The 13,509-nt window shown below is 39.4% G+C and overlaps 2 protein-coding genes and 1 long non-coding RNA gene across 9 annotated transcripts in view; 1 reads left to right on the top strand and 2 right to left on the bottom strand.

Moving 5' to 3' along the window:
* NADK2 (NAD kinase 2, mitochondrial) overlaps positions 1 to 1,695 on the bottom strand; it is a 46,638-nt gene extending 44,943 nt beyond the window's left edge. The window contains exon 1 of one of the 2 annotated variants that reach the window (XM_059060121.2): positions 1,287 to 1,695. In XM_059060121.2, coding sequence (XP_058916104.1) covers positions 1,287 to 1,586 — 300 coding nt within the window. In that variant the 5' untranslated portion in view covers positions 1,587 to 1,695. The remainder of the gene's footprint in view (positions 1 to 1,286) is intronic. The other variant, XM_059060122.2, reaches the window with a different exon arrangement.
* Positions 1,696 to 2,074: 379 nt separating this feature from the next.
* LOC131755383 (uncharacterized) overlaps positions 2,075 to 13,509 on the top strand; it is an 89,874-nt gene continuing 78,439 nt past the window's right edge. Inside the window, exons 1-2 of the long non-coding RNA XR_010840102.1 lie at positions 2,075 to 2,166; positions 12,470 to 12,575. This is a non-coding gene — a long non-coding RNA (uncharacterized lncRNA). The remainder of the gene's footprint in view (positions 2,167 to 12,469; positions 12,576 to 13,509) is intronic.
* The window catches only part of RANBP3L (RAN binding protein 3 like), a 49,883-nt gene continuing 43,934 nt past the window's right edge, over positions 7,561 to 13,509 (bottom strand). For 5 of the 6 annotated variants that reach the window (XR_010840101.1, XM_067030880.1, XM_059061866.2 and 2 more), the window contains 2 exons: positions 11,631 to 11,820; positions 7,561 to 9,600 (listed from right to left, as the gene is read on the bottom strand). Coding sequence is in view for 5 of the 6 variants with exons in the window: in XM_067030880.1 (XP_066886981.1) it covers positions 9,557 to 9,600; positions 11,631 to 11,820 (234 nt within the window). In the remaining variant the exon portion in view is untranslated. The remainder of the gene's footprint in view (positions 9,601 to 11,630; positions 11,821 to 13,509) is intronic. The other variant, XM_067030882.1, reaches the window with a different exon arrangement.

Raw genomic sequence — 13,509 nt, forward strand, 5'->3', positions numbered from 1 at the left:
AGAACCTGGGCCTGGCTCCAAGCTCGTGACCCCCAATCCCACACTCTGAACATGCCAATCAAGTATACTATTTTTACTTGTTGTGAGAGGCTTCCATAAAATTGTATGAAGAACACATTTATGGGTATATGGCATCCGACAACTTCTAAAAAGATGTGCAAAATTAGGAGTACAACCCATATGGCACACCTCTTTCCCAAATCAGAAACGCTTGCTTCAAACATTTTTATTCCCTGCCTCACACTCAACTTCACTCCCTAACACAAACTCAACTACTCCGACCTCCTGCTCCAACTGTTTGCTGATTTACTCTTTAAATGATGCAAATGTTTTCTATAAATTGCTACCTTCAAACACTTACAGAAAAGGAGAGAAATCTGCACCTAGCATGGCCACCCGATGAATACAGGGGCCCTCCTCAATTAACTCATTAAACAGTCAAGAAGTTAAATGCTGAAAACAGTCAGTACTTAAACAAGGATGATTTATAATTTCATTTTGATACCTCCACAAAATATTACCAAAAGATTGCTTATGATTACGAACCAGAAGTTCAGAACAGGCTGTCTACTCCTGCACAGAATTCTACAGGATTATGGTTATAGGCGATTTATTCCAAAGCCTTTTGGTGCACTGTCAACAATTAGAGATTTCCAATGCAGATTTTTCTGGACATACTGCTCATGGTAGCGTCATCCCTCTCGTTTCCTTAAAGTGGGTGGGGACATGGGATCAGAAGTTCCAAAAATAAGAGTGAAGGCAGATAATATTCAGGGTTTATTTTCCCCCCTTAGGTGTATTTATATACTTTGCAAAGGTATTAGTAAATATCTATACCAAATATAGTCTGTTGTGGAGGCACTACTATACTATACAGACCTAGACGCTGTATTTCATAATTACCCTGTTTACCTGCCTTTTGTCTGGGCCTTTCTACTTAACAACATACATTCAAATTTTCCCCGCTGCTCTGCCCAGCACTGGAGACACGTGAGCTTTTGAAACAAACTCCTGGAACCTTGTCTGAGAACCACGCTCCAGCGCGGAAAAGGCTCAAGCAGACCGGCTCCCCGGAGTGCCCAGGCCTGGCAGTCCTGCCCAGTAAAAGGGGGTGTGTCTGCGGTACCATAGCCTCTTTTCCTCTGCCCACAGCGGCGCCCAGGGGCTCCCTTTCCCCCGGGGCGGCCTGCGGAGCGATTCCCAGAACCCCCCACAAAGTCACGGCCGAGCCAGTGAGCGAACCAGCGCCGGGCCGAGGCACAAGGGCGGGGGCCGCCGGGACCCACCAACTGCTTCAGGTCCTCCTCAGAGAGCTCCGCGTAACGGTACCGCTGCTGCTCGAACTCGTACCGGGTGGTTTTGGCCACCACCACCACCCGGGATGGCCGGAAGCCACCGTCGGGGCGGCTGCCACAGCCCGCCAGCTCGCGCGGCTGCCCCTGCCCCAGGTGCCGCCGGCCGCCGCCGTCACCGCCGAGCCGCGGCCGCGCGGCGGGGCCTCCCGCCCCTGGCCCCCTCAGTGCCGCTGCCCGGCCGCCCGCCACGCGACGACAGCTGCCCAGCAGGAAGCCTCGGTAACAAGTCATCGTCGGCCCGGCAGCGGCTGCAGGCCCGGGCTCCCGCCTCCGCTTCCAGCCGCCAGCAGTGCGCGCCGCTCGCGCCGCCCCGGCCTCTGCGTTCCAGCCGGGCGGGTAGAGGTTAAGTGCACAGCCGTGCGTGGCCGGCGCCGCGAAGGGGACGTGCCCAGACGTTGACGGGGGCGGGGAAAGCCAGGCGATTGGGAGTCGGGAGAGCCCTCGAGAGGGAAAGGTGGGCGGGGAAAAGCTGTAGGCCTCCAGGTGGTGGGTTGTGTTTGTTTGGGGAGCCTTGTACATCGACGCCTGCGCAGTAGCCTCTTCCCCGCCCGGGGACCGACCTCCAGCTCCACCCCTTTCCCCCTGCGGTCTCCACCCTCCCCCAGGCCACCTCTGCCAGCCACTCAGAACCCGCAGCGGTTTCGGAGGCCGAGGAGCTTCAGGGATTGGCTGCGCCCGGGGGAAGGGCTGGAATTCTATTTGGTGCTGGAGCTGAACCCAGCTGGAACCGGTCTGAGGCTAAGCAGGGCCTGCGAGTGCGGTTTTAAGGGCTTGGCGGGAACACGCGTGAGGCCGCAGCTTCTTGCTCGGGGTCAGTTCTTTTTTTCGTTATTGCACATAAGACTAGACTCTTTTATTATTGCACATAAGACTAGACCCTTTGTTCGTTCATTCAGCCACCTCGTATTGGAAGGCTGATATGTCCAGCTCTGGGCCAGGGTTTGAGGAGACGGACTCAGGAGCAGCTGCACAATTTGCGGGGCCTAGTGCAAAATGAAAACACGGAGTCCCTTGTTCAGAAATTGCTAAGAATTGCAAGAGGGATAGAGAGCAGTAAGCCGAGCACCGGGCTCATTTAACCATGGTACCCTGTGGGACTGCAGAGGTGGTACAGCTCCTGCTAACCTCCAAAAAACTTGGGGCGGAGGGGAGGTGTTAGCCTTTGAGAAAGTTAGAGGATGATGGAGAGACGAGTCTGGCCAAGTGGACAATTTCTAGATGGGAAGATATGGTTGAAAAAGTAGATAGGAAAAGAGTGAAGGGTTAAGAATGTTAATAATTTGGACCTTATCCTGTAGGCAGTAGTTAGCCTTTTGAAGGCTTTTAACTGGAAAGAAATGAGTCCTGAGAGCAGTGTGTGATGACTTGTTCGGGCTTTCGAATGTGGAACAAATTGGGAGGCAGGAGGAGGAAGGGAGACTTGCGCGCTGTTCGAATAGTTACACTTGGATCAAAGCTAGAGTAAAAGTAATGGAAATGGAAGAAAATGCTCCTGTTACAAGAGGAGAATCAAATGGCAGTGCACATCCTAATGTTTATCCCGCCTGCTCTTTAGATCCTTTTTTGGTTTGGCACTCTCTTTGCTTCTTTGTAGTCCTAGCACTATCAATAACTAGCTTTTGGACTTTGGGCAGGTTGCTTCATCTTTCTGGGCTTCAGATTCCTCATCTATAAAGTAAGGGAGTTGAACTAGAGTGATTCCAAGGTTCTGCCAAGCCCAAATTGATTCCAAATCTGTGACTTACTTTTCAGCTAGCCGCCAACGCCAACATTCACTCTTGAGTTCACTGAATATTTACTGGGTCTCTACTATGTGCCAGGTAGTATATTAAACTGAGAAATACACAGTGCAGTCTGATAGATGTTTGCTTTTAGTAGGTCACTGACCCCTTCTGGCCAGGAACTTTGCCTCACAGTAGCTGCTAATAGTGACTGGTAATGCACCCTAAAGCACACCTCTTAACTTCTGTGAGATGTGAGTTACTCATTTGTAACTTTGAACATCCTCAAGGTCCTTTCTAGTCTTACTAGTTCAACACTTTATAATTCCTTAGATACTAGGAAGGAAGAAAAGGGAGAAGTCACAGATAACACTGAGCTTTGAAGCTTGGTGACTAGGAGAATGTCAGTTGATCCATTTGACAGAAAAAATGAATTTAGAAAACCTGGATCAAAGTCTATGAGTTTTGTTATGCATATGCAACATTTCAGACCGCTTTTCTTCCCATTTCACAGATAAGTACTCAAATTTTTGGAAGTACTCAAATTTTTGGATCTCCCCCGGTTCCAGCTACAAACTTGTCTACACTGACATCTTCTCATTTGGTATATCTCTGTCCATTGTTATTTTGGGATCCCATCTCCTTCCACCTGCTCAAAAATATTACTCTGTCAGGTTATCACCTTTAATATACCTTTAATTATCCCTCTCTTTTGGACTTTCCTCTTCACTGTTTAAACATGCTCATGTCTATGACATCTTTAAATTAAACAACAACAACAACAACAAAAACCTTTTATGCCCTAGCTTTTATATATTGCTTGTTTTCTCTTTATAGCTAGGATTCTTGAAAGAGTAGTTGGTTCATCATTGGTCAACATCCCTGCTGCCTATTCATCTGTCAACCTGTTGTAATCTAGTTTCTCCGTGCTACTTTACTAATTACTGCTATTTCCATGGTGACCAAGGATGTGATTGTAAACTCAGAAGACATTTATCAGCCCTTAACTGACTTGGTCTTCCTGCAGCGTTTGAAATGGTTATCATTTCCTTTTGAAATTTTCTACTCTGGTTCACAGCACACCAGTTCCTAATGGTGGTCCTCCCATCTTTCTGTCCCTTTTCTGGATTCTTCCTAAGCTCATATTTGGGATCTGTCCTTCCCTATCCTCGCCTTCCCTTCTCTCTGTCTCTGTCTCTCTCTCTTTCTCTCTGTGTCTCTCTCTGTGTCTCTGTCTCTCTCTCTCCACTCTTCTGCATGATCTTATCTACTCTTGTGTAATGAAAAGAGCTTGGGTTTGGGATTTAAAAAGACCTTGGTTCAATTCCCAGCTTTACCATTTATTACCTTTGTCAACCTTGGACTGTTCCCTTAATCTTTCTGAGCCTATTTCTTCATTTACAAAATGTAATAGCTTCCTTGTAAAGCTATAAATATATGTACAAATGCCTAGCCACATGCCCATTACAAAGTATACACTTGTCAAATATTAGCCCTTTTCCCCTTCCCTGACTTCAGCTACTACCAGTATCTTTAGCCCAGACTATCTCCGGAGCTTTACCTCCTTATTTCTAGCTTCCTATTGGATAACACTTCTTTAGTCTTATGTATACAACACGTCAGTGGAGGTCAAATTATACTTGATTGCCTGCTATGGGCGAAGCACCCTGCTAGGTGTTGGAGATAAAATGGTAAATAAATAAGTAGTCTCTCCCCTTGAAGAACATACAGTCTGTGCAATGGTAAAATTATTCACAGGGTGCTGTAGGAATTTGGAGGAACAAATCTTAATTCAGCCTAAGTGGAGTTAAGGAAGGCTTTCTGGAAATGTCTCAAGCTAAACCTTAAAGAATGAGTTAGGTATTATCCAGAATCAGCAAGAGTAAGAAAGGAATTCCACAGAGGAAACAGTATGAGCAAAGATATGGAGTAATAAAATAGTTCTGAAATCCTAGAACATTTAGAGAGAGGCAGGCAACAGTGGGAGATGAGGCTAGAGAGGTTGACAGGGTGAAAGACATGAAGTGTTATATCCATGCTTAGGAACTTGGCTTTTATCCTGTATATGCTAGGAAGCCACTGAAAGGAGAGAATGACATGGTTAGCTTTGCAAAACTTATGAACAGAAATTTCTTAGAAGAAACACAAGCAGTGAATACATATCTAAAAGATCCTCAACCTTAATAGAAATCAGAAAAATACAAATTAAGCTAATAGTGAAGGAGTCTTTTACATCCACTAGATTGGCAGAAATTAAGAAATATTGGTAATCCTCTAATTGTTTGAAAATTATTATATCATCAAGTATTTATTAGGCTAAACATTTGCCAGTTATTTCAATATCTCCTCCAATGCCATAGTTTGCAAATATCATCTTAGAAGTTTCAACTATGTTCAGGTATTCGAGTTTGTCAATTCTGAGTATGATGTCAAAAATTACTCAGTACCGTGGGTATAATCTGCCCATTGCAAAACAAACCAAAGTGTTGGCATTCATGGATTTAATATCAGTTTCAACTACCCTCAAACAACTAAAATAATCTGTCGTATTATTGAATTTCAAACTCAAACCCTGCCTATGACAAGGCTGGTGTTCTTTTCTAGTGAATAAGCCTACCCAGTAGCCACATCTCAAGCAAGCTTAATTGTTCTCAACATCTTATGGGGAAGAAATTATATATCACTGTGATATTCACAACTTGAAGATTTACAAAGGTTAAGATCTATCCTTCCCAATCCCTACAACCCCCTCCAGCTCACTTCATGTACATTCTGATTCTGAAAAATATATATGACCACCCCGTGGCTTTTTAAAAAATGGCATGCACTTACTCTAAGGCATGTATAGGATATTAGGCCCTGACAACTAAGGGTTCCTGGCTTTGGCAGTAATGGATGTAAAATACTTTAAGAGAGAACATTTTGCTGGTTTACAATTAAGCTGAATAACTTGGTATAAAAGTACTGTTGAGGGCTTCCCTGGTGGCACAGTGGTTGAGAGTCCGCCTGCCAATGTAGGGGACATGGGTTCATGCCCCGGTCCGGGAAGATCCCACATGCCGCGGAGCGGCTGGTTCCGTGAGCCATGGCTGCTGAGCCTGCACGTCCGGAGCCTGTGCTCTGCTGCTCTGCAACGTGAGAGGCCACAACAGTGAGAGACCCGCGTACCGCAAAAAAAAAAAAAAAAAAAAGTACTGTTGATAAAAAAGAATGTTTAGATTATTGTAATATATAATCGGATATCATATTAAATATATCTTGTGTATTGGGGGAATATTTATCTAAGTAACTTTTAATAAAAGGAGCTTCTGGGACTTCCCTGGTGGCACAGTGGTTAAGAATCCGCCTGCCAATGCAGGGGACACAGGTTTGAGCCCTGGTTTGGGAAGATCCCACATGCCGCGGAGCAACTAAGCCCGTGCGCCAGAACTACTGAGCCTGCGCTCTAGAGCCCGCGAGCCACAACTGCTGAGCCCATGTGCCACAACTACTGAAGCCTGAGCACCAAGAGCCTGAGCTCTGCAACAAGAGAAGCCCACACACTGCAACGGAAAGTAGCCCCCACTCATGCAACTAGAGAAAGCCTGCGTGCAGCGACGAAGACCCAATGCAGCCAAAAATAAATAAATAAATAAATTTATTTTAAAAAGCAGCTTCTATGGAAGAAGACGTATGCTTTGAAATCACCCACCTAGTAACTTGTGGAAATGAATGTCATTATATGATTGATCACTTCACATTAAAGGGGGGGACAAAGGATACAGAAAAGCCAAAAAAGAGAAGGCTAGATGAAGATATAGGACAAGGAGAAACTATAAGATGTTTCTATTTCTATTACCCCCCCAAAATATTACCAAATATATGCATAAAGAGTATAAGAAGGAATAGCAGAGTGGAAATGGGTTGAAAGTCATAAGCTAAATATCATGTTTCTGCTGTTAGTAGCCATGTCAGAATCCCTAAATAAAATGTTTGAGGCATTGAGAAAATTCATCTCCACAACTAAAGAGGGGTCAAGAATGAACATGTCAGGAAGATAAGGAAAATCTCTGTTTCTCTGCTTTACTTTAACAATTTAGCATAATCCCAATGTTCCCATATCAGCTAAGATCTTATAAGAGAACCATTTCTTTTTTTTTTTTTTTTTTTTTTTTTTTTTTTTTGTGGTATGCGGGCCTCTCACTGTTGTGGCCTCTCCCGTTGCGGAGCACAGGCTCCGGACGCGCAGGCCTAGCGGCCATGGCTCACGGGCTCAGTCGCTCCGCGGCATATGGGATCTTCCCGGACCAGGGCACGAACCCGTGTCTCCTGCATCGGCAGGCGGATTCTCAACCACTGCGCCACCAGGGAAGCCCGAGAACCATTTCTTTAATATCTTCTCCAAATGTCTCCCTGTTTATATTATGCTTCTAATGAAAATTCTCATCCGAGTGTGTTCTGCATCAGAATCACTCTTTTAGAATTAAAAAGAAAACACTTAAAACTTCTGATTTTCCATTCTTTTTATTCTTCCTTTCATGTTAGAGCTCTTCTTTACTGTTTTTTATTTTTCCTTCTCTCAACCTTTTCTCTCTTCCTCTTACATTAACTTTTCTTCTCCACTTCCTGAGTCATTGCTTAATTTAGAAGTAAAGGATTTTATTTACTGTATTTCTTCTGGAGTCACTAGAAGAATTAATGAAAGTTAGATACTCTTAGTAGCTAAATTTTACTAAGTTATAGTTAGTGATAGGGAAAGAGCAAAACTTTCATCAATTATAACATACTAGCTAAATTATAGTCTAAAAGTAATTCAACTTTCATATGCTAAACTTTCAAGCATTAGATTTGACAATAAATGCATATATATAATTGCTTTTACTATTATCTATGGTATATACTATAATAAAGTAACGTAACTTTTAAAAAATATGTATTCACACGTATACTTCCATGTGAATATTGTTCTTCGAAGTAGAAATGAAGCTATACTCTTATCCCATATATGTTGTCACTGTCCAGAACATTTTCAGAAATCATTTTGTACTGTGAATTATTCCTCATTATGGACTGAATGTTTATGTTCTCCCCAAATTCATATGTTGAAGCCGACCCCACAATGTGATGGTATTTGGAGATGGGGCTTTGGGAGGTAATTAGGGCTAGATGAGGTTATGAGGGCCCTGGTCTGATGGGATTAATGTCCTTATAAAAAGAGACACCAGAGAACCTGCTGTCTTTTTCTCCCTACCGCCTCCCCGTGCTCCCACAAGAAAGAGGTCATGTGAGCACACAGTGAGGTGGTGGCCCCGGAAAGCCAAGAGAAGAGGCCTCAGAATGAAACCAACCTTGCCAGCATCTTGATTTTAGATTTCCCAGCCTCCAAACTAGAGAAATAAATTTCTGTTGTTTAAGCCACCCAATTTGCGGTATTTTGTTATGGCAGCCTGAGCAGAGTAAGATGCCTCTAATAGGGAAATTGTATAGGGGTCACAATCAAAAGTCATTTTGAAGCCACAGGGTGATCGTACTGGATTGAAAACTGAAATATGTCTACAAGTACTGAGACTAATTTTCTTGTGTAACTCCTGAAGTGTCTCTGAAACAAATCTCAAAAGAGGAACATCAAAATTCTGTTGCACAATTGTGGAAATTACTGTGTTTTACCTTAATAATGGCATTTAAGAAAAAAAGTCATTTGGCTTATAAAAGGTCTCTGTACAGCCTCACCTACTAGAATGTTAATGACAATTTAATTACATAAATAAAGCAAAGAACAAGTTAACATATTTCACTTTTCATATAGTTACTGTTTTGATACACAGGTAATGTATTTTGTTCATTCCTTCAACAAATATTGGATACTGACCGTGAGTCAAGCATATACAAGGTGCGATAGATACAAGTGCAAGAACAGATATTCTCCTTAAAGGAATTCATACCATGTATATATAATATTATAGAATTAGGAAGTCCAAAGGTTAAATGAAAATACACATTTCTCAGAAGAAAAACATGATTTAATAACATGTTAACATGCAGTTATAACATTTTTCAAAGAAACGACTTTGGAAGTTTTGTAAAATATTTGTTTTATGGCCAGACAATATATGACTAAAAAAATAAATATCTTAGATATTTATCAAATCCAGCAATTTATTATTTTAACTATTGTATCCATCAATGTGATGAATAGTCCAAATTAGTTACCAAATCTTATTCTAAATTAACTTCTTCAAAAGTGAAAAATTTTGAACTTCCAAAGGCCGTGTGTTTCTTAAATTCTGTCATTTTCTCCACAATAATCAAAATATAAAACCTCAGAATTATTATACTATACAGAGAAACATTTTAATTGCAACAAATTATATTTCTTGGACTTTTCTATAAAAACTGTTCCAGGAATGAATAGGATCTTCTCATTTCGTTGTTAGGATGGCTTAGATTTTTTCAGTAAGGTGATCTTTTTGTAGATGTTGTCATGTTTATAGTAGGTAGCGCTCACGAACAGGCAACCGACTGTCTGTGGGTCCACCTAGAAGAATCTGTGATATAAATTTAAAATAATTTATTGTACAATATTGTATTCAGTTGGGTTTAATATTGAGTACAACTGAACATGAATACTCATGAATATGCTTACTAGCAAGGAAATAAAATATATATAGAATCTACGTATTTTTAAGTAACGTTTGGAAATGTTCCTAATTTTAAATGTGACATTTTCAGATAATTAAACCTTTCCTTGATTCCTGGGCAACAAAGTTTAAAAAGCCAGACATTTTATTGCTTCCATAACATTTAGCAGTTGTGTGCAACACTTCCTAGAGAAAGTACTAAGTAAGGAGGGGAGGAGATGGGTTCATATGATTGGCGTTTACTTGGCCTTATTTCCATTGTTTCTCATTTTGTATGAAGATAGTTGCATATCACCCCTTTCCTAAAATGGAATGTGATAGAATATAGATTCTATTCATAAACGTGTCATTTGTTGATGAAATAATTTTGCCATTTAATCCTAACTGCAGGTTAACATTTTTAATGGATACCAACCCATTTTCTAATAGATCCCATTTTATTGTGACAATATAAACATTATAATAATTTTTATATATACATTTCATACATTAAAAACAATTAAACCTCTTGTTTAATAGTAACAAGAAAAATCATATTCGCTTAGTTCTCTGGCTCACTGAGTCTAGCAGTTTATGATCCTGCTCTGCATGTGTTCTTCATTTTTCCTCTTGACTACATTTTTAGTATTAGGCCAAGGAAGCTATTTCATCAAGTTCTGCACATGTTGTTTGATAGATTCTTAAATTATGTATGATTAAAATAGCTTTAAGATTTAAAATGATTAAAAATTGGGAAAATGCCTGCTAACACTATTTTTGTAAGTCCTTTGTCAGTCCTCCATAGAACAGAATTCAGGGCTAAATAAAAATATTACTGAAAATACTTGGACGACTTATTGGAATAGCTACATCTGTATAAAAAAGCTGGATTACTCAGCCATAAAAAGGAACAAAATTGGGTCATTTGCAGAGATGTGGATGGAGCCAGAGACTGTCATACAGAGTGAAGTTAAGTCAGAAAGAGAAAAACAAATACCGTATATTAACGCATATATGTGGAATCTATAAAAATGGTATAGATGATCTTACTTGCAAAACAGAAATAGAGACACAGATGTAGAGAACAAATGTATGGACACCATAAAAGAAGGGTGGGATGAATTGGGAGATTGGGATTGACATATAGGAAAACCTACTGTGTAGCTCAGGGAACTCTACTTAGTGCTCCGTAGTTACCTAAACGGGAAGGAAATCCAAACAAGAGGGGATATATGTATTCGTATAGCTGATTCACTTTGCTGTACAGTAGAAACTAACACAACATTGTAAAGCAACGATACTCCAATAAAAATTATTTTAAAAACCCACAAAGCTGGGCTTATTATTTCCTTGACAGTGGTTTTCTCCAAAAATAATGATGAATTTTAGTTTTAAATTCACTCATCAGGACAAGCACTAAAACCTAAAAATCCATTAACCAGTGGTTCCACTGCAACCTTGTTCAATTCATGAATCCGGATGTAATAAAAGAAATAGCGCCTTTTGCCCTAGGTAAAGGTCTTTGAAAACAAAACAGTCAAATTCCAAAAAGGGAATAAGCCAGATTTCCCTGCTGGTTCCATTACGAGTATTTATAATTTCTTCTATTATGACCAATAATAGGAGAATGAGAACAAGTGAAGAGAAATCTTAATAATTGGTTAGTTTCAGTGTAGCGATTAATAGTTTACATTGTAAATATGGTCTTTTATGAAATGTATATGCAAATGATGTGCAGGTATTAGAATAAGGCTGACTTTTGGTGAAATCCCAATGAAGGCCACATGCAGAAGACAGTGATTTTCAAACCCACCTCTCAGATCCAAACATCTAGGGCTCTAACCCCTGCCCACTTTGAACAGACAAGTTCCACTTTTAAAAAATCTGTTTCATATAAAAGGGTTGTGAGTAAGATTTCTTTCTTAAACCTCTGAACTAACAAAAGAAAAGTTCTTTACCTGATCTAGTTTTAGTAACTTGGATAAAATCATCCTCATCCTCATCACAGCTATCACAGTTAAATTGTTGGAGGACTGTTTCTGACTGGCTTTCAGCTTGATTTGCATCTTTCTGCTTATAGAAGCTTCGAAGTGCAACAAGACGGTGATGAATTGCTGCATGCATACATCCTATATCTTTGGCACTGGCCTGCAAGAGGAAAATTAAGTTGTTAAGAATATAAGTAACTTAATAATAGCCACACTTTACACATTTGTAACCTTTCACTATTAATAAGGAAGGAATTATATGACATAAATCTAGAATGTAAATAATCCTAGAAACTAAAGGGTAAAGAGCCAATTCATCTTGAACCAAATTGAATCCTAGAGCAGATAATTTTAGGAGGTCCCAATTTGTGCATTTTAAACTGAGAAAATGAAATTTTGTGATTTAAATTTTCTATTTGAATTTGTTTGTTAAGACCATCCTTCCTTCACTGTGTTATACTGTAGAAAATTTTAGGGTTAGGGGAAAAAGACTTTCATTTCCTTTACATCACTTAGACATCCCTGCAAGCCGCATAGCTCTGTAGAAAAGCAGAGCTCATTCGAATAGTCTATAATGTTGTACCATAAACACATCAGAAGTCCTTGCTTTCAGTACTTTTCTATTTTTACAGTTGCTATTAATATAAAAAATGATGGTAACAATAACATTGGTATAACATTTGCTGTTATAATATCCTTTTATTTTTTCAATCCTTATAATAAAACTTTAGGTTATTTATTCCGTTTATGTTAGCAAAAGCACATAGTGCAGGTATTCAGTAAATACTTGTTTCCTCTTCCCTTTACAGATGAGAAAATTATGGCTCAGAAAGGCACAGCTTGTCTGCATTTAAACAGCTAGTTGACAGATTGGCTGGGACTTCGTTTTTGTCATCAAAGTCAGTGCTCTTTAAGGTAACATGTCAGTGGCTTACATTTTTGTATCTTTTCACAATTTCAAAGAAAATCTGGGAAAATTTTTCTCTTTGCTAATCCTTCAGAGAGCTACCAAATATTTCAAAACCAAGAACTGAGGGTTGAATCAACTACATGCCAACATTTGGGGAGAGGGTCTTAAAATATGTTTTTTCTTTTGTATGTTATTAAGTTACCTTAATTATTTTTAGGGAAGAAAGTACACATTAAATAAATATTTTTGTTTCTCATATTATGTTAGATATTACATAGCAGGTGTTGAGTAAATATTTGTTGACTCTTGACCAATTTAATTTTTATATTAAGTACAAGGGTGTAATTTTTCTTCAGTAGGTTAATTAATAACAAATATTGAAAATACATGTAATTGAAATATAAATACAGTTCTGCTGCCTTGACTTTTTTACATTAAATTTTAAATATGCCTTTCACTAGTGTATATATATATATATATATATATATATATATATATATATATCCAAATTCATTCAGATATTTTCATTCAAGAAATTCAGAACAAGAAGTAAAAGCACAATAATATATGTTTTTTTGGACAACAAATCTGCAATGCTTAAAAAAACTTTCCATGAAGTACCATAAGAAAATGCTGGTGAGAATGAAAATTGGCTCAGTCTTTCTGGAGATAAGTGTGTCAAGACAAGTCAAAACCTTTTTCCAAGAGAAATAACATGTATGTACATAGAGAATTCCTTGCAGAATTTATAATAATGAACACAGTAAATTGCCTAAGTATTTAACAAAATGGGATTAATGGAATAAATTATGGTACATAATAGAATAGAATTTATTTTCACCTATAAAAGAATTCTTGAAGAATGAACTACTATTTAATAACAGAAAGCACTCATTTTCATTGATAAGTGAAAAGGTTACATATGTGTATTTCACAATC

This window comes from Kogia breviceps, chromosome 4 (assembly GCF_026419965.1).
Source record: "Kogia breviceps isolate mKogBre1 chromosome 4, mKogBre1 haplotype 1, whole genome shotgun sequence".
Taxonomy (NCBI): domain Eukaryota; kingdom Metazoa; phylum Chordata; class Mammalia; order Artiodactyla; family Physeteridae; genus Kogia; species Kogia breviceps.